We start from the raw sequence: 26,324 nt of genomic DNA on the forward strand, positions 1-26,324 counted from the left end.
CATGAGTTGTAAGAGATTGAACTTACTTTTTAATGGGAACCACCACAAGAGGAACCATGCCCCTCCTTTTGGAATCTACACTATTTTAATGGATTTTAGCATATATTTATGCTTATGACTCATAGTGAATCATAAAACTAGTTACAAATTAGTTGTGGATTAACTTTGAATTATTTGTCGGATGAAAATTAATTTATAGATTATTCATGATCAATAAATTAATTTATAACATTCTATCTATAACATATTTAAAATTAACATTATGAAGTAGCATTATTACAACTTATTGTACAGAAAAAGGATTACAACAACTTATGATAATAATTTTTTCTCACAAGAATATAATTAACTTTAGTAACTTATAAGTTTTTTTATTAGCTACTTCTCATTTGGGGAACTATGAACCATACAAGATGGACTCTTCCTTCTCAACTGAATTTTCATCATACACAAGAGTCGGAGATCAAACCCTTGAATGTTATCTTTAGTATCTTAATATTATCTTTGATGAATGTGTTAAATATGACACCTCGAGTGTTTATTTGGTTTTCATGGTAACATGATATTATATGAAAAATATTTGACGAACATCCAATTCATACAAAAAGTGACGTAGTATATTAATGATATGAAATGAAATAAGAGATATGAAATGAAATGAGGTGTTAAAATAAGTATACCAAAATTTAAGTTGTTTAAATATCCTTGTTATATCAGGATATATTCGATGATATAAGCATTTTGACTACTTTACAAATAACAATATTATAATACATAATTTACTTTAATTTTTGCCTAATCTGTTTAATTTTTCTCACCAAAAAATGTAAAAGTGTGTCGAATCCAAGACTTTTTGTACTGGCCCTCCATGTGAGAAAACAATGAGTTGTAGCCAACTTTTTAATCTTGGACTTTGTCTTCAAAGATCTTATCGGCTTATAGCACGTTAAAAACGACAATCTTTAATCTTACTACAATTTAGGTTAACCAGCTTGAATTCGGAAAAGTATATAGTTAATTAAAATATCTTTTTGATAAATTGCACGATGATCATGACAGATAAAACTTATTTTATAGTGGAAAGTAGATAACCTCTCAACAAAAAAAACTATTAAGAGATAAATCAACTAATTAAATATGAAGTGTGTTTTTTATTTGATTATTTGTCTTTTTTTTTTAAAAAAAAAACTGCCACATAGGCAGGTGTATATCAAGTTGATGGAAAAAGGACGTACATGGAAGCTACAACATTATTCTTATTAATATTTGTCATTAAAAGAAAACTTACACCGTTTACATTTTAACACCTAACAAAATCATTCATTTTTTTATATAGAATAATCATATTGTATAAAAATTATCTAGAGTAATGATATTTAAACAACAAAATATTGATAACTTATGAGATATCATATAAAAATACATCAAAAATAAATGTTAGTTTGATTAAAAGAGAGATACAAAATTATTATTAAAATGGCGGAGAAAACCAATTATTCTATTAAAAGAGAGAATAGAAAGATACATTGTCTAGGTTGTCCTCGTGAGTTTAGCTCAGTTGGTAGAAACAATGCACAAATATATACAAAATTTGGGGTTTAAACTCTGACCAGCAACAAAAAAAATGGAGCTAGGGTTTGGATAAAGTGTCACTAGAGCTTGATTGTAAGCCAATGGTAAATGAAATTTTAGTCAAATCTATTTATATCTTAATACAGTACTTCAAGACCTTACTCATTAAAACAGCAATAATTTTGAGCACATTAGCTTAAAGTTTTCAAAATGGTGCAAATCTATCCTCTTAGTTCTACTTTCAGTTACCACAAATATCACATGATCCAACTCAATGCAAAATAGTTGCCTCTTAAAATGGTCCAGACCAAAATTATCATATGCACACAAACTTCAATACAAAACACATGAAATTCACACAAACGTACAACGGTTGTAATTGATTTATGTGATGAATAATATTTTATTAAGGGTGGCTATTGGAGATTATAACCAGATTTATTGTGTATACACCAGAATTTTCATCTCCCATGCATGATGCATATAAAATGTATCTTCATTACTAGGGAAAATTAAGGGAGTGGAAATGATTGCTTGAGCTATGATAATTAGGAAAAAGTGAATATATATATATATATATATATATATATATATATATATATATATATATATATATATATATATATATATATATATATATTCCTTCACAACCATATTGGGTTTCATGATAATAGGCCAAATATCATGATTCATGCATGATAAATGATAATGTGCATGGTATTTTCCAAACTTCAACTGAAACCCATTGATTTACACAATATTCATGTGCTCAACATGAAGAAGGGAAAAGAAAAGGCTCAAACTCCAACTTGATATAGATGTGTCATGTGACTCATACAACTCCCAAACTTATGAACTATGGCTATATATGAAAAATGAAGTGCACACATAATATTCACATAGGAAGTAGGGGAAATTCTATCAGAAAAATTGGAAGTAGGGAAAAAAAGAAACAATCTATAAATGTTTTCTTTCCTACTATATTGAGTTGCTTTATTTTAACTTTAAAATAATAAATGTTAGTTGTTGTTTTAGTAGTGGGTGAATTAAATCTATAACATTCTTATCACCCACCCTCTATGTTTATTTCAAAGTACCTTCTCATATACAAAATGACTTGTCAAGTTTTCACTTCCATCCATAATAATTATCTTTTATTTACATATAGTTTGGAACCATTAAATGCAGAAGGATGGAAAGGAAATAACAAGGTAAGTTTTTTTGGGCTTCTACTTCCTTCTTTTGGTTATGTTTGAATGTTTTTGAAATAGTGAAGGAAAGATAATTTTTTAATGGACCCCACATATGAAATTGGTTCTTTCATGTTTGGATAACACATATCACCAAATATAAAATGACCAAACAACCTATATTTTATTTATATAAAAGTACAAAAACAACCAAATTTCCAAACAGAATTAACTTATTAACTTAAATACCAATCATCAAGTTCTTGTTTAATTTTGACAACTTTTTGCATCTTAGTAGTTGATGATTGAGTTCCTCAATCAATTTCAATATATATCACATCAAAGTATGCACTTTTTCCCTTACAAACTTAGTTATATGAGCATGTTATGAAAATTAAAACAAAAAAAAATTAATTACTCAAATATTTAAAAATATTGTTACATTATTTACAACTAATAATCAAAAATTCATTTCAATTTTGTGTTAAATTTCACCTCATTACATTCATCACCTTTTGACTTGTATATATTGATACCTATTGGTAAATGAAAAGTAAGTATTCCATTTCTCTTTATGAGTATCGTGCCATTGGCACCACCACTACGAAAATTCTTTGGTTGAAACAACTCTTGTTAGAACTTGGTGTTTACCCATCTCAACCGCCGATCATTTTTTCTGATAATATTGGTGCAAATTATTTGTGTGCAAATCCAGGCACCTAGCTATCGACTACCATTTCGTTCGTGATCTTGTAGCTAAAAATGAACTTCAAGTCTCTCATGTCCCATCGAGTCACCAGATTGCGGATTCGCTTACCAAGCCACTCTCATGAGTTCGTCGTCAATTTCTTACCAAGAAGATTGGAGTCGTTGACCCCTCCTCCATCTTGCGGGGTCGTATAGACTGTGCATTACCTTAGAATTGATAGTATTTAATTTAATCTAACTTTTGTCATTACTAGCACTAACTGTTAGATAAATATTATTCCTAAATTAGTTCTTGTAATCTATATGCATTATTAGGTATCATAAATTATAGCTCGTATATATTCATACCTATTGGTAAATGCAAAGTATTCCATTTCTCTTTAGTAACAACGCCCATGAAGTGCGCATCATCATATTCGCCAATTTACACTTATACTTTATTTTCTCAAACTTGTTAGTGATGTCATTCAGACATCTTTTTTACTTTGGAAGTATAAAAACAAGTTAACCTAAACTTGGCATTTATCATTCACCTTCTAAGGTGAAAAGAATATGAATTATTTTCCTTCAAAATCATATAGTAAATTATATGAATATTAAAATTCGTTTTGATATTCACACACTCAAAAACAATTTTAACTAAAGTTATCCATGCAACTTGAATTGATAAGAATCACATTTACGGGAATGTATCGAAACATAAAAAAAATTCTGCTTCAACTTATTTTTACCCAAATTAATCCGGTCAAAAGCAATTTTCATCACTACATAATAAAATATGCGCTCCAACAATGGTTGTGTTAATTTCCCTTTACATCATCTCGTTATGCATCGGTAAACCAAAATATCCTCATGCATAGTTCCAAAAGACATCTATCAAAATAATTTAGCTTAATTTAAACGATTAAACTTTTTCTCCACATGTTCTTTCAAGGATCAAACAAGAAAAGAGAAATGCTAACAAGTGCTCGCAAAGACACTATTTAAAGACCTTAAATAAGTTTTTATGAAATTTATGTATTCAAAGTATTAAAAATTGAAGTATTTGACTTTTTCAATAAATAACTTCTTAACGTAGAATAAACTGAAAACACTAGTCAACAAGACTCATAAAAATCGAGTTAGTATCCTCTCCTTTTATCAAAATTAATAGAGTATGCCATTTGGAGAGATATGCAAACAAAAGTAGATAATGTGTCCCACCTCTAAGTAAATTCCACCACCACTATTGATTATTTTATAATTTTTTAAAAGTTTTATTGTGCCTCTCTCTTTTTCATGGTAAGAAACGAAAATATTCCTAGATAGTAAGGATTTTAACCCAAAAAATTTGTTAACGAATGTCTTCTTAAAACTCTTTAAACATTCTAAATTAAATATTTTTTTAAAAAAAGTTTAACATTTCAATTTTCAATATACCGACTACATAAACTATCATAATAACTTACCATTTAACCTCTGTAAAAAGTATTCCAGAGTTATTCGTTACTCCCTTCGTCCTGCAATAGATGACCCATTTGAAAATGTGCAATTTTGATCTAATTTACTTTGTCTGTATTTTTCTACTAATATACAAAGATAAATAATATCATTAGATTCGTCTCGATGAACATTTTCAAAATATCAAATTTTTATAATTTTTTTTCTAGTATATTATTCAAGATATTTAAGCTCAAAATTATGCATTGATATGCGTAATAAGATCAACTTTGTCAAATATTAAAGGACACATGAGTAGCATTTTTCGAAAGAGGGTGCTATAGTCAAAGAAACAGTTGTTATATGAAAATCATATATACATTCGTACATATAAAAATCAATAGACCGACAGGTACAGTTCGTTACAATTGTAAAGAGGGTGCTAAAGTCAAAGAAAACAGTTATTATTCATTTATTTATTTGAATGTGTAGAATAGAAGAATATGCAGTGTAAACGTGTGAAGAGAAGAGGAGAGGACAAGTAAAAGAAAACAAAGAGAGTGTGATAAGGTGTTGTAACTAACTCCAAATGCAGTGACTGCAAAAAGCCACTGCCACCATCTCTGAGCTGTTATAAACTAATCCAATCACACCAATAATCTAATTCTATCATGTCATTGTCAGTTATAAAATCTTGTTTAAGAACGTACGGCATCATTCCCTCCTCTAAAATTATTACGTATTAATATTGATTGATGATATATACACTAAAGTGCAAAATTACTTAAAAAAAACACTTTTTATTTTATTTTATTATCATGATATTAATACGAAGTTTTCATTCTATGTTAACCAAGACAAAATTTTCGTTTAAGAACATATAATATGAGTTTTCCCTTCTAACCACACGATTACTTGAATCAGAAATCAAACACCTAACCACATACTTAAGAGCTTCAAATCTCTTAGCATTTGAATTAATCTATTGTTAATTTCATATCTAAACCAGCTTCATACATAAACTTTGAATTAGCTAGCACACACATGCAGTAAACTTTATCTTCCGACATAATAACATGTCACACCTAAGGAAAGCCAAACGATAACATTCAAAATACAAGGAAAGCCACTCACAACTTTGTCAATCACCCATTTAACCATTCACTTTTGTTCTTTCAATTTTATTCTATTCATGCATTCAATTCCGTACCATTCCCTCTAGATCGTACAAGTTGCCAATTTTATTCACAAGACTGACCTATCAATCTTATAACAGTATAAATAAAACAACAGTAACTTAGAAAGTGAAACTTGCAATGTGGGTGAAAATTAGTTTTAGAGAATAACTTTAATCCAATTATAGTACATCATTTATATTACTTTGAAGTTAAATTCGATGAAAGTCAAACTTTTTTAACTATCGATAATTATGATCAATCGTCGTATAAAATATAATTACATTGTTAATGTATATGTATTAAATCTTTATTTATACCATCAAATTAGTTGAGTCATAAACAACAATGAATAAACTCCAAAAGTTTGATATAATGGTAAAAAGACAGATATTGAAATCGATAAATATAAATCTATTTGTAAGTTTTTTTAAGCCATAATGTCTTTCATACTTGGACCAAGGCACCACTAATGAGCTAATTTTACATCGATGTCTAATGAAAATCCAAAATATGTTGTTATTTTTAAATTGCAATTATAAAGTGGAGTATATGAACCAACAATGAATTGATTCAAATTATAAAAGATTTGGACCCTTAAATAAGTGATCAAAAGTTCGATATCTAATTCTTACTTATGAAAAAAAATTGACTGAGAGATGAGAATCTATCTTATTTATCCAATATATTTTCAGCGAGATTAATCATCGATAAATTTCATACATGTAGAATGGACTATATGAAAAAGAGGACTATATGTAAATATGTTAGTATAGTATTATCCTAAAAAAACAAGACAAACCTAGGAGGCTAGGTAGTGCATGTCATGTGGGCACTATGATTTTCAGCCACTTCAACATCATAAACACCACTGGCTGCATATTTATCACACAAAAATAAAAAGAAGAAGAATTTTTTTTTACAAAGAGAATGATTAACCAATAAAGAAAACAACACAACACAGAAAGAGAGAGAAAAACAGAACAAGTAATAATGTCTTCTTTCCCTTAACCTCGTAGCCTGTTCCTCTGTCATTATCATTAGTCACAATTAATTAATTAATAATTATTACTATAATTGTTCAAAAAGTCTTCTTTTTTTGGGTTTCTTCTTTGTTATTACACACAATTGCAGTTTCATAATTTCCACTTTTTTAGTTCAACCCATTTCCATTTTTTCGCAAAGTTTGAAGCTTTTCCACTTTTCAACAACACCCACATAACTATTTTCTCAATCACAATGTGTCATTGAGTTGTAGCTGAAACTTCTTATTCTGAATTTTCTCACCATTTATTGGTATGATGATTTTTTTCTTTTGTGTGTGTTTGGTTATGTGAAATTTGAATGAATGAATCATTCTCTGTTTGGTAATATTCAAAAAAGCTGAATTTGATTGTAACTATAATCAAATTGTTGTCAAAGTTATGATTTGGTTCAAGAGTTCAATTTCTAGCATGTGCTCAAGAAATTTGATGTTTGGTTTCTAAGAGTGAATTCTGAGGATGAAACTGATTTTTGAGTTGTTGGAATGAATTTTTATTCTCTTTTGTATTAATATGAAAACAAAGTTTCCCAATTTCTTGTTTTCAGTTGACTTGTTGACATGAATGTTCAAAAGCTTATTTGATATTGGAATATTGGTTTGCATGAATAGTTAGTTGTTTCTATTGATTGGTTTCTATGCTAATTTTCTATACATAGATAAAATTGTTATGTATTTGTCCTTAAGGTAGCAGATTAGTCCATCTATAAAGGAATCTTACATGCAAATATGCTTTTTTTTCATAGCATATATGAATCTTACAATTTGTTGATTAAAATTCTCAATTCATATCAATCTTAAGATACTTTTATGAAATTTGAAGAAAGATGTGTTGGTTTTTAATTTTTATTATGATAGAACAATGACTTCTCTTTGACTGATACATGAATATCTTGTAGCATTGTAGGGTGAAGACTACAAAGAAAAGTTAGAACGGGCGTAATTCTAATGGAGTGACACATGGAAGATGAAATTGAGGACATGAGAGTCTTTTGGTAGACTGTATGGGAGGTTTATTACACTTTTTTGAATTCAATCAAGGGAGGATGGCCAAGAAAGTCCATGCTCACAAGAGACATCATAGTGGTAAGTCTTGTTTTTATACAATTTAAGAAAATAAAAATAAAAATTCCATTCATGTTATGATGAAAGGTGATTAGTTTGTTACAACTTTATGCATATCTTGCTGAAATTCAGGTTTTCCCCCTTATTTTCTTCGGTTGTCACATGTTCTTGACTGTTATTTTTCTTCCCTGTTCCCTTCCCTCCTTTGCTTGATTGTTTTTAGTATGTTTTTGCTGATTTTGTTATTACATTCCACACAGACTTTGAAACTCATCGAAATAGTCTAGATCTGCAAGTTGAAACATCTCAGAAGTACGGTCCAGAAGGAGAATTACCTGTAAGTTTCTCTTCATATGTCTTGTTAAGTGTTTGAAAACACCATCATATTGTTTTTATACGAATCGTTCGAGAGAACCTGAGTTCGAATCCTAGCTGAAACAATCATTGACCAGAAAAGTACCATCATATTTCCTCCTTCTTTTACCCCCCCCTGAAGGACTTCTTATATCCCCTTGTTCTTGGTAACAATGACCGTTGTAATTATGTTCGATATGTTCCTTTTAGAATATTGAGAAAGATCCCTCAAGGTTGTGGGAGAGTAGAGCACATGTATAGGCTTGGTCTTGGCTTTTAGTATAAACATTTTCTCACCATCTCTATAAATGACAGTTTCATGGATTTGATTGATAGATGCATTCATGATTCATTATTTGATTGATATCCAAATATAAACCATAGTTCTTGTTCTGGTATTATGTTTGTCTACTCCATTTGTTGAATTGAATTTAGTCTGATTTGAATTTTCAGCACTATTATCAAGTAGAAGAAGACTGGTCTGAAAATAATCGTTATTCAGGCGCTGGTTCAATGAAAAAGCTGATCAATGAAGAACTATCCAATCGATCAAGCACATGGCAGACTGCACCAAGCCTTGTGGCGAGGTTGATGGGGTTAGATATGATGCCTGTAGACACTAAACCTGTTGCTCCATCAGATAAAAGAATAAGTGAAAATATGGGGAAGAAGTTTTCAAACAAGGGAACAAATGGAAGGAGTTCAGTTAGTTGGGAATCTTCTAACTTTAATTCTTCTAGCCATAATGAATTCGACTCATTTCACAAAGTTAAAGATGACGGCGATGATGATGGATGGAGCCAGAGTTTTGGAGAACAAAGGCGTCGGGAACATCCACAGGAAATGGAACTTCAAAAATTCAAGAAAGAGTTTGAAGCATATCAAGCAGCAAGGTTTCAGGAATGTTCAAAGTTTGCCGAAATCGGCAGTGTTTCTAGCAGATTGATTTTTCAAGAGAATCGAAACAACGAAAAGGTTGCACTTGCACATAATACAAGTATGCAAAGGAAAATATTTCCTTCAAAGAGCAGAACTCTAAGTAGAGACTTTGAAGAGTCCTTAATGATCAAATCTTATAACAGATTAGATGCATCTTCTCCAACCCGGATCGTTATCTTGAAACCTGGTCCTGATTGCATATTCAATCATGAAGAGAATTGGACTAGTTCAACAGGGACTTTACCAGGTAGACATAGTATAGAAGATTTTCTTGAGGAGGTGAAAGAGCGTTTGAAATGCGAACTGCAAGGAAAAACTGTCGGAAAAGGTTATGCGGTCCGAGGAAGTGATATTGAGACACTATGCAATAAAAAACCATCTGATCCTAAGCTTATTGCTCGTCAAATAGTAAAGCAAGTCAAAGAAAATGTGACTAGAGATACCAACTCAAATTCAGTCTGCTCAGAATCAACAAGATCATACGAAGGTGAAGGACAATTCAATGAACCAAGTGTCCCCGAATTTATCAGTAGAGATTCAAGGAGTTACTTGTCAGAGAAGCTAACAGATGTTGTAAAAAGTGAAAGACATGATACATTTGACAATCACAGATTTAGACTCAAGAAGAGAGAAGATATTTTGAAATGTGCAGATGAATGGGAAATATCGAAAGAAGAAACAGAAATACAAACAGGATCTTTCAGGCATGAACAAGACAACAACATATTGTTCCACAGAGAGTTGTTGTCTCCAAGGAACCTTGTAAGATCCTTGTCTGCTCCTGTATCAAGATCAGGAACATCATTTGGAAAGCTTCTACTAGAGGACCGGCACATTTTAACCGGGGCTCATATCCGGAGGAAGCTTGAAGCGGTTGAAACTATGTCTCTTGATGTTAAAAAACAGAAAAAAGAGAGATTTAATAATATTAAAGAAAAAGTTTCCAATTTGAGATACAGTTTTGCTCTAAGAGGGAGGATTTTTGGTAAGAGAAATCAATCAATGGTAGAATCACATGGAACTGAATACCGTCCGACAATGAGAGATATCACAAGTGGTCCAACAGTTCTTATGAACGACGGTGGCGAGAGACATGTAAGTTCATCAAACTCCCTCCATTACTCATTCCGTTTCAACCCTCACTTCTGCAGAAGAATTCGTTCATACTTATTTGTCGTTTTTAAATTTTAATGCAACATTAACTATTATTTTGTCAATAATATTCTTAGCTTTATATTTATTGTGGAGGGATAAATAGATGGAACAAGATAATAAAAAATCAAGGGTATTATAGAAAAAGAAACTATTTCATCAAAAGTAACATATTTTATTTGTTTTCTTACTGTGTGTAAATAATCTTAAAACCGCAATAAAAAGGAATGAACGGAGTATTTTTATTTAACTGTTGACCATGATGACCTTTATATTTCATTCGGAGTTGTATAAAAAGTCATTTGATTTTCTGCTATATGCTCTTTAGGAGAACTACACTGAGGTACCTCCGAGTCCTGCATCTGTGTGCAGCAGTGTTCATGAAGACTTTTGGAGGCGAACTGAATATTTAAGTCCAGTATCAACTCCTGATTTGTCCTCAAGAGACGAGACTGCTGTGCCACAAGTTTTCAGAGACATCAGCTCTGGTTTAACTGGTACGATAGAATTCTTAAGTTTCAAGCATTGAGCAATGATACCATAGTTTTGATTCAAGAAAAGCTGGTTAATGTTGTTTTATTATGTTCTTACTTCATGTGCAATTATATCAACAAATAGTCTTTTTCAATGCCGAGTGAATATCTTTTCAAACTCTTTCTGATAGATTTATTTGCTTGTTGATTTGGCAGAGCTAAGGAGACAACTCAATCAACTTGATTCTAGTGATGTCGAGGACTTCACTACGAACCAGAAACCGTCTGAGTCTGAATTGGTGCAAATAAATGATCCAGCAGAATCTTACATAAGAGATTTACTTGTTGCTTCTGGTTTATACTTTGGTTCTTGGAATAAGTCTTTGTTAAGAGGGGATACATATGCAAAGCCTATTGGAAATTCTGTTTTTGAAGAAGTGGAAGAATCTCATAAGAAATTGATCGAGAATGATGAAAATTCTATGAAGGATCAAAGCGAGAACAAATTAGACCACAAGATTTTGCTTGATTTGTTAAATGAATCACTTTCAGTTGTTCTTGGACCACCTTTGACACTGTCTAGATTCAGAAAAAAACTATGCAACTCTTCCATGTTGTCGCCGCCTCAAGGAAAGGAACTGTTGAAGTTAGTATGGGAAAATATCCGTGTTTCGTTATATCCTTCACCGGATATGTCTCTTTATTCACTTGATAATTTGGTAGCTCAACATTTGAGTTCAATCCCTTGGTCTGGAATAATCAATGAAGAGATCAATATATTGGAAAGAGAGGTAGAATGTCTTATAACTAATGATCTTGTTGAAGAACTCACAAAGGATTTGCTCTGAGAAATAACATTTTACATGAAAATTATGACAATAAAGAGTTCCATACATTGGTGGAGCAAGGGTTATACATGATCATTACACAAATTGGACTATAGCAGCCTAATTGATATAGTTTTGTAGCTGGAATATTGCATTAATATGTGTGTGTATATAATGTATTTGTGTGTGAGTGTGTGTGATGTAGGGGGTATTGAGTTGTGGTAATACATAGTGTACATGAGTGAAGTGAATAATTAGGTTATTTTTTCAAAACAGCTAATTTATTGATTTTTATAGTTGTTAAGTTTTTTTTCTAACTTATGCAAAGTGATTTAGTTGTTATTCTCTTGTGAATGTTCTCTTATTGATAAGAACATGCACAATTTGGATTTAGGGCATATGCTTGGAAACTAGATATTCTAGTCCAGTTTTAGCTCAATTTTACTGAAACAACCTTTACAAAATTGATTATTTCCTTTAGTTTGATTAATTTATTTATTTAAATGAATAAATTACTAAATATGTATACTTCATAGGCATACTCAGTTTTAGTGTGATTAGTTTTTTCTTCTAATTATACCATTTACTTTTAAACTGCTTTTATTGACAAATTTTTATTTTCTTACATAATCAAATGACTGATTGATTTTTAAAATAACCACATAAAATTTTGTAATTTTGATTATTTTTTTGACAATGAGTGAAATAAAAGATTTTAGATAACCACATAAAAGATGAATTGTTTCAGATGAAAAAATTTGGGCAAAACAGATTTTTTTTTTCGATCTAGATGCATAAATCTTGTATAAAAACTCTAAATGAGCTTTTTCAAGTAAATGAAAAATTTATACAAATAAAAAATGATGAAATACAAAAATATATTTGTTTAGTACAAATATGATGAAACAGAAGTTTTTTATACACACAGTATATGTAACTCTATTTGCGTGGATAATATATGAAACAAAAACAAATAAAAGAAAAGAAAACATGCCCCCATGCAGAAATAAAAGAAAAGAAAACATGCCCCCATGCAGGATCGAACTACAGACCTCCAGTTTACAAGACTGGCGCTCTACCACTGAGCTATAAGGGCAGATGTTTTTACTCGCTGTTTTAAGTATATTTATTTTGAAATTATTATGTAGATACTATCATAGATGTCTACATGCGTTTCTTTGTTTTGATTCGTTAAATTGAATTGTGATTTTTTAATAGAAATTATCTGAATTATATTTCATATACATTTTAATATATATGAAATCAGTGGCGTATCCAGGACCCTGAGTCAGGGGGTGCAAATTTTTTAATTTTAATAATTAATATTAATATTAAAATTATAAATTTTTATATATATGTATATATGGTTACCAAAATTTGATCTAGTCATATTTTTTAGTATTTAATAAATATGTATGAGCCTTAATACATTTATAGAAAACTAAAAGTCTACCAATTACAGTAAATAACATTAAAAGTCATTTTTATGGGAAAATTATCAGCATTAAACACGTCATTCATGGGAAAATTAGTAGCACTAAACACACCAGTTAATATTAGTCACGCTAAACTGGCATAGTCTTGTGAGGAGGTGCAAAACTAAAATCTCAGGGTGTGCATATAGCAATAAAACTAAGAGTACTGGTACAAATAACAAAGATCCAGGGTGTGTAGGTGCACACCCTCAAGCATAGCTGGATCCGCCATTGTATGAAATATTTACACAGAGATGTATTAAAAATTTAAATTTTAATGTAACTACTTATGTCACGTAAGATTGAAAAAATTACTTTGAAAAGTCTTGAACATCTAAGTTATAAAATGGATTAATTGTTTTTTTTCGAGGGATAGATTAGTTGTTATAAATTGGAATTTTATAAACTAATATTAAAAGAATTTGTTTAACATGTGTAATTTAAAGAAAATAAAAGCAGCAAGTTTTTATTGAAACATAACAATTAATTATTAAAAAATTATATTTTTTGATAAATTATTAAAAGGTTATATATTAAATACAAAATATACAGGTTTCAATGCAAAATTAATATTTTAAATTTCTTAAAATGTGCAAATTTACACCAAAACCAATATTAAAAAATATACAACAAAAATGAACTAGTGGTTGTAGGTAGTTAGAGTTTGTTACTAGAGCGTTAATGCTCTAGTGGCTCTATATAAGAGAACCACTTACATTCATTTTACCATCTTTTATTCAATCTTTCAATATGAAACACAAGGAGTTCTCCTTTGCATCAACCTATCAAGCCTACTACTCAAATGAAGTATCTTCAATGTTTGATCCCAAGATTCATATACAATTACATTGATAATGATAAATTATAAGCTGAATTATGTGCTAGTCTCAAAAACAATTTAAACCATTCATGTGAACGGTGTATGAATTCAAAGGATGCTGAATTAATTAGCCAATGCATGCAAGACTCCATGGGTCTTGATGAGAAGGAAGACAAGGAGATGGATGCAATAGTAGAAGAATAGTGTTTGTGATAAAGATGTAGTCTTAAATGGTGTTATAAGAATTAATAAAAATAAAAGAATGAATAATAACAAATAGTACTTCTAGTGAATAGTAGTAGTGGCATTTTGCCTATAAATAAGGTCTCATACTAATGTATGAACCAAGTTGTATTGTAAGAAAAGTCTCTCGTGAATAGTAGTAGTGGCAATTTGCACTTTTGTGCCTTCACTAAGTTCTTGTATCATGTATGCATAATCAATAAAATTATCACTTTCACTTACTCAAATTTAGTTATTCCATTTGTTACTACATAATATGCACTTATTACTGCATATTTACCTACTAATAATCCTACTTAAGCTACAAAAGCAGCGGTGGACCAAACTCTAATTTATGAAAATTATGAGCAGGTAGAATAAGCTAATATTCCCTGAGAAATAAGGTAATATTAACCATACCAAATGTTCATACTAAATGCAAAATACATAAGCTTTTCTCAAATAATCCTATTTGATGTATGTCATGCACCAAATACGGGTATCTCTCACAACCGAGATTTGAAATGCAAAACATATCTTAATCATGCCAAAAATATAATTAAGTGTATCTACCAACTTGTGTCACACAATTTGAGTTCAAATATGAAATTCTTCGATTGATAAGTTATACAAATTTTATTTAAATCTTCAATGAAATTGATTACTCTCCTGACTCTGTATAGAACTGTGTCTCATTTATCAAAACATTTCATTGTACATCATAAATTAAGTGTGTCCAAGTTTTATTTTATACCGATGCTGTCTATATTTTAGATTTACAATTACACCACAATTGTTGGTTCTCTTTTTCTTTTGAATTTAAGAAACTCCAAATCCAAATACTTTTCTTCTCATTTTTAGTTGTGTATACTTATAATTCATATGCATGCAGTTATGCGCCTGTAATAATAACATGTACGTTGAACAGGTCTATAGCTAATTTTATACATTAGTGATGTTTGCGCATTTGTGTTTGTGCTACACAGATAATAAGGCCAAACAAAATTGCATATTGATTATTGACTGATTTAGTGTCTGCATTCGAGCTATTGTTATTACAGAAATTTATCAAATAGTATTACATTAATATCCATGTAAACAATTGTTTGTTAGTTGTTTTATTATTTTTTATGTACAGTCAGATCAAAAAGAATGATTTAGCAGTGAAGCACTATTAACGTCGAACTGATCTCTCCACTATTAGCAGTAAGTAACAACCATGGTTTCTTCTGAAGTCTCAACTATTAGCAAAACTTAAACGCTGTATTGCACGATCAATAGACACTTCATGTCTTTGTAATCCATGCCACTTGTTACTTGAGCTCTTGTTCATCAGTCCAAGCTTGGCTATTTGATTATGTAGTGCCTCCAAGTTGACTAAAGGAACAGTGGTTGGTCTCCCATGAGCACACTGCACAATGAACCGCTCAGTTCGTCATGAAAACTGCCTTCCAAAATGCACAAACATGAAAAACATTTATATAATCTCACCTGGAAACAGAGGGATGTATGCTTTAGCTCTTCAACTAGAAGGGAGCATTCTGATGGTAGCAATGAATCCCCAAACATAATCGCACCTTAAGAAAAAAGCATTTATAAAATTAAAGGAAAATGCAATATGTGGATAAACAAATTACCAAAAGATGGGAATTTTTGTGCATGTTATATAAAAAATGATCCTCGTTTGCATGATAAGAGCGAGGCTTTCCAAACTACTGAGCGTACGTGGTTGTAGCTAGTAAGATTAGGCATATACCTCTGCACGATTTTGAATTTAGGAGTCGTACAACCGAGGGTGGCATTGTTGATGATCCGTCAGTATCAGCTAGCTGAAGGTAAATATAATTTCAGTTAAAAATGCAAAAGATGTCCAATTATTAAACGATGATAAATTGAATATAAGAAAAAGGCTTTAATCAAGGTTGTAACCTGCTGAAGAAACTCTAAAAGATCAACATCGTTTAAATTGACACCTAAAATACATGGTACCTAAAAGTAAATAATTAACATCAGTAATATGAAAAGCAAAAGCATGACAGGTATATTTAAAGGAAAACTGTTGATAACAAACATAAAAAGATAGAGAGCTGACCGCAACAAGAGCGATTGTCATTTGTTGTCTGTTGAGAAGATCCAAATTCCTGCAAAGATAGTCAAAACAATCAAAGAAGCCAGAATAATAAATTGAATGAATTTGTCATCCGTTTCTCTATATAATCTAATTTGAGCCTGAGATATAGTTTCATAAGTAGGATCTTATAAGATTTTGTGATGCATGGATGGTGAAGTTATGGAAATCACAGAATCTTGATTCATTACAAGATAATCAAAGACTCTGCAATACTGAAACATTAATTATCTTACGACGATTTCAAACACCGTATGAGTAATACAGCCTGTGAGATATACCTTCTAAAGGATTCAGAATTTTGAGTATGAATGTTACATATCCAGCCCCAATCTTTAATCTGTTCCCTGTAACTATGAAGTAGTTGATAACCAATCTCTGGCAGTACCTGCATGAAACATCTTTCAAAAACATTTCACACTTGACATTTACATTAAATCCTGTAATGCATTAATTGCATATGATGGGATGCATACCAGCTCCTGTTCAGCATCTAGATAGGTTATTGCCTTTGCTTCTCCAGATAATACCTAAATATTCAACTAGTTTCTGAGTCATACTGGAGAAATAATATTTATGCCATATTAAACGCAAGCAGTTTACCTTTTGACGCAAGTCTTCCAGTCTGATTCTTTCGTCTCCAGCATGCTGTGAAAAAAAGTACAATCAAAATGTTAAACATCCAACTTTCCTGAAGGGGGATTCTCAGTTCTCGTTGGTCAGGAGAATACACATGCGTGTGTGTGTGTGTGTGTGTGTGTGTGTGTGTGAGCACTTAGCAGGCGTTTCTGAAGGTTCTTAAAGTAATGATCTAAGCCATGCTGGGAAGTCCAGGAGGCGATGAAGAAGATACAACCCAATGTGTCTGTATGGTAGAGGCAAGGGGTGTCTGAGGGAAGATGTCGTGGGTTTGTGTCAGGAGTAGAGTACACTATGCCTGCTTGAAAGGAGAGCCTGATAAAAAATAAATTGTGGGTTGTGCTTTGAGTCAAGGCTTGGCTGTTGGCTGTTGTTGTGCTTTGAGTCACTGTGCATGTTGACTTGTACTAGACAGATGCAACAAAAAGACTAACCAGGAGGGCTTGGCTGCATGGGTCATTCAGATAATTAATTTGTAACTATCTGTTATGCTATGTCCTTGTAATGATGTGTCATAGTAAATATCCTTAAATCCTTTGCATTTTTAACTAGGACAGAAATTCACCCAAAATGCAATGATGTTCAAAACCAGACCTGATCAATAACAGCAAGGGTTCTGCCAGCCATGATTGGAATGAATTTTTTATCCACCTGATGAAGAACTTTGGCATCCTCGAGGCATTTCTTACTGATAGTATCAGGGATCAGTGAATCTCCAGCAAGATGCAAGAATCCAGAAGAGATGTCAAGTATATTATTTTGACTTTGAATATCAATTTTATCATTCTTCTGCACAAAGATTGTAATACTAGTCAGATCAAAGTCTCCAACATACAAATGAATGTCTCCTATGTAATATAATATGTGTCTAAAAGATTGACAACATTATCTCCTCAAAAAAAGACCGACAACATAACTGGAGTTTGAGGCGTGCAGCTCCTCCATTTAGTCCCATAATCTCCGGAATCTTGCACTTCCCTAGATATCAATTCTGAAACAAATGATAGTTTGACAGCAAATTATTAGGTGAATGATACGACACATCTTTTTAAGTGTTCATTTATTGATCATAGAAACATGAAAAAAAATAAATCACAATCCAATTAGATTGACCAAAAACTTCAGCACAGAAGATAAAAGAAAATGCAAGGAACAATTTTTGGCAGATTTTGTAACAAAGAAATACCCAGTTTTACAAATCATAAAGAACTTAATTGTAAAGAAACATCTTAATTTAGAGTTAAATATTTGATCAAGATCAATCTAATACGACATTGATCCCTTTCAACTCACTCCAAATCCAAACCAGGTCAATATTTGACATGGTTCAGTGCAAAAACTATTTCAAATTAGCTAATATTGTTGGACAAGACTTATGAGACTAAATTTTTGCCAACACATTGAACTCACCCCTGAATGGATCATTTTGTTGAACATTGAAACTTTCAAACCCTTCAATCTCAGCAGCGTCATTAACCTGTGTAGCCCCCAGAACCTCTGAACTCCGTTTCACATTAGTTCTATGATCAAGAGAAAAAACCACAAAGGGTCAGTTAGAAATTATTCCCAACAGTTCATCAGCTTAAGTAAGGATTAATAAGATAATAATACTGTACTTAAGATTTTCCAATAGATCTTCATTGTTGGGGCTAAGAGCGTCAGGAGGATGTTGAGAATATTTAAAATCATTTGCTTCTGCAGATTCAAAAGCATTTATTGAATATGATGTTCCATTAAAAAAAAAGGAGCAAAAGGTGTAAAAGCAAAGAAAAAAAATGAAAAACCTAGAAGTTTGGAAGCAGGGTCGGATGCTAGACCGCTGGGTCTTTTAGCTACCATTTCGGGAGGCTGATTTAAAGAGAAAAACCTCCTTCTACTTCTATGAAATGGAGGAGCTGAGAAGCTTCTTTTAGATCTTACACGAGTCTTTTCCAAAGTTGGGTGCCTAAAAAGATCCAATTCGCCTTTTATAATGTTGGGTCTGTTACATTTTCTAACACACTCAGGTAATAGGCAGTCTGGCTCCTCATTTAAAATATCCGACCTTTTTGTGAAATGTGTATCATGGAAATCAGGCCAGTCAACCAATCTGTTGAATATTTCTTTACAGTCGACAGCACCATCAAAACTAAATCCACTATTTGCAAAACTTGAGGTGCATGGATCCTGGTTAGCATTCCTTGACATGTCATAACTGAAGTTGTGCCCATTTTCTTCGCCGTTAAAAATATGTGTAATCCTTGTACTGCATCTAGATGCTCCTCCAAGATCGTAGCTGAAAATGTTCCCATTTTTTTCGTCATCAAAAATTGGTGTACGAGGAATTCTTTTGTAGCATCTAGATGATTCTCCAAGATCATTAATATCATTGGTATGATAAACACTCAATGCAGTAGCTCGAGATGAGGATTCTTGATAGACATGATGCCATTCAGAGTTTGATAACCGATCATCAGAACCAAAGTTACCTGTTTGTGTTGCTGAATACCATGAATCTAGAGGGAGACAATTTTCTTCAGGCCATGCTTTTACGAGAAAATCAGAATCTTCAGACATCTTTAATTTTTTTGCAACTTCTACACAGGGACGGGTGTATAAATCCTTGCTACCACTGCAAAAATCCTCCCCTAGGTTTTGCTTACTCCAAAAGCTATCGGTTTGGAGTTCAAGTTCATCATTTACAAGCAAAGTCTTCTCGTTCAGGATACTACCTCTTTGTGTAGAGCAACTCTTTAGAAAAGGCTTTTGAAAATTCCCACCAATCTCTACATCATAACCGAACCCATGGCACTCATAACCTTCAAATGATTCACAGATCACACCAGCATCTTCTTCATTTAATTTTCTTCCACGTGAAGAACTTCTCGCATAAGAAGGAATATTATCATAGAAACTTTCGGCAGCAGGACACATACCATCCAAAAAGTGAACTCCTTGCAATAAATCATTGTTATCATACGTCAAAAAATTGTTACTCTTTTTCATAGCGGTGGACATGCTTTTGGCGTAAGAAACATCCAGTAAATTGCCAGAATAACCGGTCTGACGAAGATGGCCTCCCTTATTTTGTTTCTCTTTGAGGATCTTTGTCCCTCGATGTAAGTAATCAACAGAGGTTATCACATCCTCCCTGTAGCACTGATGATTGTCATCTTCATTTAGCTTGTCTGAAGTGGAAAAGAAGAGGTCTAAACAATCCTTACGATCTTGGCTTCCAAACTTTGATATATCTGCATGAAAGATATTTAACAATCTTCAAATGTTAAAAGAGAAACCAAACTAACATGATCTACTGTAGCCTACGTAGCAATTATACAATTGCTATTCTAGTAATATTTTCCAACAATAAGTATGTTACTTGATCAGAATTTATCAGACTTAATCAGAGTAATGGAAGAATATTACTTGATCACCAAATTAGAAATTTTACCTGCTTTGGCTGAAATGGTGGCATCTACTTTCTCATGATGATCTTCTTGAACCATATAAGTGGCTTTGTTGGAGGAATCTCCTGCAAGCATCTCAGAGATTAATAAAAGCATAAAAACCAGTAATTCTTTGTATTTATATATATTATCAATAAGATGCAGTGAGAGGGTATACCACAAGCTATGCTTCTCTCCCAGAACTGTTTGATGACCTTTTCAATGAAGTTTAGTATTGGAGCCCAATCCTTGGAAGTTGGGGAAAAAGCAAACAATCAAATTTGTGTAGGATGCAGGGCTGTGATAAAATAACTCATACTGAAACTATAACATGTGTAAGAAGCTTCAAATCTCTTCTAACCGTTCCTTGTTGGATTTTATGTACACCACCCAGATTACACGAAGTACTATATAAGCTAGAAACTAAACTAGAACACCAAGACCCAAACATTTTCCCATTAAATTAGGTCGTCTGTCTACATGGATTAATTGACGCCATAAAATCGTGTCATGTATTTGGTCCAAAGATAGACTATATATCTCTAATAATCTCTTGTGTGTTTGTTTGAAGAGAAATTGTGAAGAGAGAAGTTGTGAAGAGAGAAATAGGAGAGAGATACTACATTTCTTCTGTTTGGTATGCAAAGAAATAGGGGAGAGAGATCAAAATCATGTGGGACCTACCACTTTTTGTGGTCTTCTCTAATTAGCGAAGAAATGGGGAAGAGATTCCTTTCTTTTTGATATTTCCATTTATGCCCCTTGTTATTTCCAAAAACCAACAACAATAAAGGCCACTTAGTCTTACCACACCACTGTGTACATGGTAGGCAAGTAAGTTTTTTTTTTTTTTTTTTTTTTTTCTTTTTTTTTTTTTTTACCGAAGCTAAGTGAGTTGGTGATTACAAAATTAAACAAAAGCTGGTAGAATGATAATATAATGACCCTCTCAATAATAATAAAATGACAACGAAAAGAAATATTAACAATAAAAGTAACCGTTGGTAAAAAAAAAAAAAACAATAAAAGTAACCGACTAAAAAATAATTTAAAATAAATGCACAGTAAATTAATTTAATACACTTGACATAAAAAATTATTAAATTGATTTTCTACCAATATGTTTCAAGTTTTGATTTTTTATAGATGGGCTTTTTTGTCAATTCATAAAATTATTCAACTTCTCTCTCTTCTATTTCTCTCATCTTTCTCTTGTACCAAACAATACATCAAATCTTCCCTATTTCTCACTTCTTTCTCTCTTCTCTCACTCTCTCTCACCTATTTCTCTCTTCACATTTTCTCTTCCAAACCAAACACACCCTTAATGGTTTGACCTATAGTCTTCTTTGATCTCCCTCTACTTCTAACTATTGAACTATCTTCTATCTTTTCAACCTTCTTTACCAACATTTCTTCACACATGCTTAAACCACCTAAGACGAGATTCTATCATCTTTTCTACAATGGGAGCTATCCCAATCTTCTCTCTAATCATATTTCTAATTCTATTTTGTTTTGTGGAAGCACTCATCCATGTAATCTTCTCATATTTGAGATACTAAGTTTTTTTCTCTCTTTTTTTACTCTCTACTGCTCAATTTTTAATTGCATAAGCCATTACAGGTCTTATAACTGTGTGGTAAATTATCCTTTAAGTATGTGTGGTATAGATCACACCCAAAGCATTCCCTTTTTTATTTGCTTGCTTGGTTCCTATGGCTGACATTTCCTCTATCTCCCCACCACTTTGTATGATGAACCCAGAGTATTATTTTATGCTCTCCATATTTTACCTCTGCAAGAATTTGTGTCTCTCCTGCTAAATTTGTATTCCATATACTTTGTTTTATGCTTCTATTTCTTCTTAGAATGAAATCATGTGTGACATGACTTGGCTCCATGAGTCCATGTCTCTAACTTCTCAGTCCTTCTCGATTTTCCAATTAAGGCAATATCATCCACAAAAAATATATACCACAATACTACTTCAAGCACATAAATGGAATCTAGAGAAGGACTCAAAGTTACCCTTGGAACTCCTAGTTATGTTTAAATCTTTTCCACTTCTCTTCTATGTTCTCATAACCAGTCGTGTACCATACAAAAATCGTTTATGGACATTAAGAAAACAATTATACAGCACAGAATCAAAATTACTAATAAGATAATATAGGAGTCGTTAAGAGAAAAACCAAGAGACTACCTTGAATTCAACATAAGTTTTTGACGGCTCAAAGCTCAAAACATATAAAGAGCGGGGGCACCTTAAATTCAAGATATATGCAGGGCATGGTTGAAATCTGCCTCTCTTTTTGTTTTGGCTTTCATTATCAGCACTCCACGAGTTACGATGCTCAAACCTAATAGCCAATTGACTTAAAAGCTTATGAACAGGTCCCTTGCAAACGAACTGGGAGTTGATATCTAACCACGTTAAAGTCAAGGAACAAATGTTTATGTCATTTGATTCTTTTTCAAGACTCAACAAATCCATTTTGTACTAATATTACAATTACAATATATATTCATATATTGTCATATGGATACAGAGATACTGTAAGGCCTGCAAAGCAAATATAGAAACACACCAAAAGTTAGGGGATGAGACAGAGAAGAACCAACCCAGAAGTTACAATGAGATGAGATAAATGATTGACTTTTTGCATTTGAAATATGAATCACCTTCATATCCAGGGTATTGCAAGGACCTGATATGTATCCAGTAAGCTTTATGATATCGTTTTCAACTTCTAATTCATGGAGAGAGTTTGTGACCTCCACCCCAAAGCCAGTGGTTACAAGTGACAGTGGAGAAGCAGCAGAATGTGAGCAGAAAAGTTCATATTGTCTACATGTAGGGTATAGAAAGTGTTACAAAACAACAAAAGAAAGATGCAACCTGAAGTTTTGCAGAGAAGATACCTTTCAATATCAACAACTTTGAAGGAGATATTTGGGCACACGAGTGCAAGCCGCATCACACATTTCTTGATTGATTGAAGTACCTTATTGGGGCTTCCAATTCAGAGACGGAATTCATCAGTCAATCCCAAATTTTTGTAAAGGAGACATAGTTTCCATACAAAATAACTATGACTTCAGAAAACATATCACTTGTACGGTGGTCAAGAGAAAAGCAACCTGGATTGGATTTGTTTCCTCCGAACTGGTTGGTTGTAGTATATTTCACAGACAATGACTGAAAGGCATTAATTGTATTAAGTAAACCAGATAAAAGTAGTCATCATCAAGACAGGATTTTCTAGTCACCTAAATGCAATGAATATGGAACATGTATTTCGGATTGCCCGGTGTGGAAGAGAGATTATGAGAGCAAATAAGATACTGAAAGTCAAATTTAAGATTGATTATCAAGTGCAGGAGGAAGACAAATTAAAAATTATCTAAATTAGCAATCAATAAAGTGAAAGTAAAAAGAACTACCAAAAAAGTATAAGTCAAAAGACCAAAAGCATATAATAATTATACCCTAAATGAAAGAGCCACAAAACACAGAATAACTATCTTGATATCCTAATTAGCTCAAATTGAAAGTCGAAAATTGATGATTTTGTAGGTATTCCATAACTCTAAAGTAATGTTTGGTATGTGAACAGAACAGAACTCTTTCATTCCACCTTTTCAGTGGAACTAAAAAGCACCACTTTCCTTACATTATACTCTATTCTATTCCCCTTTTAAGATGCACCAAATATATAACAGACTCCATATATTATACTACGCCATATTCTAATCAATCTAACAAATACTACCTAAATCTCATGCAACAGCATGTAAGTTTAGGAAAAATGAATGGCATTTGTGCATTAATTGGTGTCATCCTTAGTGAAACAATGAAACGAGAACTATGCAACCGTCAGATTAGTCAAAATTATCACCTGTTGTGCCTACTTCCTTTCTATCATCATCAATGCCAAGATATATACACTTGCACCCCTGCAGTCAATAAAATAAAATATCAAACTTTGCATCAATAGCAGCAATATTATGATTAGTCGACTAATAAACATTAGAAATCATCCCTACCTTCAATACTTTCCTATATCCATTTGGCCGTCCATAAGTTCTTGTCATTATTTCCAACAAAGAGACTTCAGAAATGGAAGCTAAAGCTTCACCACGAAAACCGAAGTTTTCACTCGTAGCATTCAGATCCGCCAAATTAAGAAATTTCGATGTAGCTGCTTGACAAATATGCATACACCATAATCAATGGCAGCAAGGAAACTTAATTCATGAAATATAAACACCTTATAGAAACCCACTCGTTGTTGCATTTTAGATGTCAAGCTTTACACATAGCAACAAACCGTTTCCACCCAGTTGCCTTTACTATCTAATATTTAGAGTTTAGGGACAGTAAATTCTATTGATACACTTATATAACACTGATCATGAAGGACATCAGCATATATGACAATTTGATAAATCAGTTAAAGCAATTGAATATTAAATCACATCGCATTTAACCAACCACTAAAGAAAGTTGAGCACGTGATATGTGTCATAACACAGTAGCAAGCCTTCCCCCACATGGAAAGCCAACACTCTCTGGTAAGTGTAGCTTCATGACCAATGTGTGTCTTCACTGTGGAAATTAAAGTTTTCAAACACGCGATTATTCATGTAGCTCACCACATAAAGAGAACTTTATCTAGTTACTCTGGCCCATTACTAAGTAGGAAAATCTTAAAATACAACATAAGTATCTTTAGATGGCCCTTCAATCAGAACATATCTTCAACCAGACATTTCTTTAATTGCAAAAAATAATAAAACTAATTTTTCCTGAGACTGTTTCATTCAGAAAACAAACAACAAGAAAAGGAACATGCGGACACATCAAAATGATCACATATTCACACAAATCAACCATCAACAAATCCAAACACAATGTAGAAGATAAAGAACCAAGAAGGAAAAAGTACAAACCATATCTTTCTCCCACCAATTCCAGCCCATCTCGAGTAATTCCACCTCCTACAAACCCATTCATCGAAACCATAAAGATAGTCAAAAACAAAAACATAGTTACAAATTTTGAGCATGCAAATATAAATATCTATATAGCACTGACACTTCATATTGAAGGTGTATCTAGTGTCTGACACTGGCACAGGTGGCTGCATTCAATTACTATATTTTCTAAAATAATTACCCGTGTCAATGTGTCAGTGTTATGTCCGGTATCCGGTGTCGGTGCTTGAATAATAAATATACATTTCTAAAACAATGAATTACCATCATCAACTACTTTTAAGTAGCAACTTCCAATATCAACAAACACTGAAACCTAAAACGAAAACACCAAACAGTTAATGGCAATTTTCAATTCTCACTCTATGACTTGCTACGTTTACCAACAAATTGAAAACAATGGAGATACCTTTGTAGCGCGAGCATCGAGGCTATTGTAAACAAGCTCCTCAACGATTCTTGTGAAGTCGAACAACGAAAATGCAGAACGAATTGAGCTACGAACAGATTCCGGTAAAGGTCTTATCGTCGCCATCACGCTTCGCTGCTACGATCGCGATGAAGATGAGGAATTCTAGGGTTTCTGATTGAAACGTCGACGTTTTGGAAGCTTCACGAATAATGGCGGTTGATTCAAACTGAAACTTGCAAAAGTGACGTGTGTCGGTTAAGTGGTTAACTGTGTTCACAAGGCCATG

The 26,324-nt window shown here is 32.3% G+C and overlaps 2 protein-coding genes and 1 non-coding gene across 13 annotated transcripts; 1 reads left to right on the top strand and 2 right to left on the bottom strand.

The window, feature by feature from the left end:
* Positions 1–6,803: 6,803 nt before the first annotated feature.
* Positions 6,804–12,220, top strand: TRM26 (RB1-inducible coiled-coil protein). Of its 7 annotated transcripts, none has more exons than XM_085713720.1 (6): positions 6,804–7,051; positions 8,006–8,192; positions 8,432–8,508; positions 8,979–10,559; positions 10,945–11,113; positions 11,306–12,220. In XM_085713720.1, exons 2-6 carry the CDS (start codon positions 8,111–8,113, stop codon positions 11,935–11,937), a joined length of 2,541 nt encoding a protein of 846 aa, XP_085569846.1. In that variant the 5' UTR covers positions 6,804–7,051; positions 8,006–8,110; the 3' UTR covers positions 11,938–12,220. The 7 variants fall into 7 exon arrangements, with proteins under 7 accessions (XP_085569846.1, XP_085569842.1, XP_085569847.1 ...); XM_085713716.1 differs by having other exon boundaries at positions 6,917–7,051; positions 8,961–10,559; XM_085713721.1 differs by having other exon boundaries at positions 6,977–7,051; positions 8,014–8,192.
* Positions 12,221–12,940: 720 nt separating this feature from the next.
* On the bottom strand, positions 12,941–13,012 carry TRNAT-UGU (transfer RNA threonine (anticodon UGU)). Its single transcript has one exon. It is a non-coding gene; the product is annotated as a tRNA-Thr (tRNA).
* Positions 13,013–15,423: 2,411 nt separating this feature from the next.
* MLH3 (MUTL protein homolog 3) lies at positions 15,424–26,323 on the bottom strand. 5 transcript variants are annotated; one of them, XR_015011741.1, is made up of 25 exons: positions 26,036–26,323; positions 25,891–25,942; positions 25,582–25,629; positions 24,676–24,830; positions 24,528–24,585; positions 23,770–23,827; positions 23,551–23,643; positions 23,311–23,476; positions 23,176–23,191; positions 22,832–23,052; positions 20,804–20,873; positions 20,631–20,711; positions 18,985–20,430; positions 18,817–18,895; positions 18,611–18,720; positions 18,118–18,191; positions 17,795–17,989; positions 17,165–17,209; positions 17,038–17,091; positions 16,843–16,962; positions 16,526–16,574; positions 16,363–16,422; positions 16,190–16,262; positions 15,925–16,010; positions 15,424–15,844 (listed from the first exon to the last, which is right to left on the bottom strand). XR_015011741.1 is itself a non-coding variant. In XM_085713723.1 (25 exons), exons 1-25 carry the CDS (start codon positions 26,159–26,161, stop codon positions 15,671–15,673), a joined length of 3,693 nt encoding a protein of 1,230 aa, XP_085569849.1. In that variant the 5' UTR covers positions 26,162–26,323; the 3' UTR covers positions 15,424–15,670. The 5 variants fall into 5 exon arrangements, 2 of the variants coding, with proteins under 2 accessions (XP_085569849.1, XP_085569848.1); XR_015011742.1 differs by having other exon boundaries at positions 16,843–16,949; positions 17,165–17,647; XR_015011743.1 differs by having other exon boundaries at positions 17,165–17,647.
* Position 26,324: the final 1 nt, after the last annotated feature.

This window comes from Medicago sativa, chromosome 5 (assembly GCF_051527215.1).
Source record: "Medicago sativa cultivar Bolivia chromosome 5, Bolivia_mono, whole genome shotgun sequence".
NCBI classification, from domain to species: Eukaryota; Viridiplantae; Streptophyta; class Magnoliopsida; order Fabales; family Fabaceae; genus Medicago; species Medicago sativa.

What these genes read in the sequence shown, in the direction of transcription:
- TRM26 (XM_085713716.1), top strand. Translation starts at nt 8,111, where the DNA reads ATGGGAGGTTTATTACACTTTTTTGAATTCAATCAAGGGAGGATGGCC. An exon ending in GTCCAGAAGGAGAATTACCT is followed by an intron (nt 8,509 to 8,960) that starts GTAAGTTTCTCT and finishes AATTGAATTTAG; the next exon opens with TCTGATTTGAATTTTCAGCA. An exon ending in ACGACGGTGGCGAGAGACAT is followed by an intron (nt 10,560 to 10,944) that starts GTAAGTTCATCA and finishes TATGCTCTTTAG; the next exon opens with GAGAACTACACTGAGGTACC.
- MLH3 (XM_085713722.1), bottom strand. Translation starts at nt 26,161, where the DNA reads ATGGCGACGATAAGACCTTTACCGGAATCTGTTCGTAGCTCAATTCGT. An exon ending in AAAGGAAGTAGGCACAACAG is followed by an intron (nt 23,828 to 24,527) that starts GTGATAATTTTG and finishes AATGCCTTTCAG; the next exon opens with TCATTGTCTGTGAAATATAC. An exon ending in CCCTGCTTCCAAACTTCTAG is followed by an intron (nt 18,896 to 18,984) that starts GTTTTTCATTTT and finishes TTGAATCTGCAG; the next exon opens with AAGCAAATGATTTTAAATAT.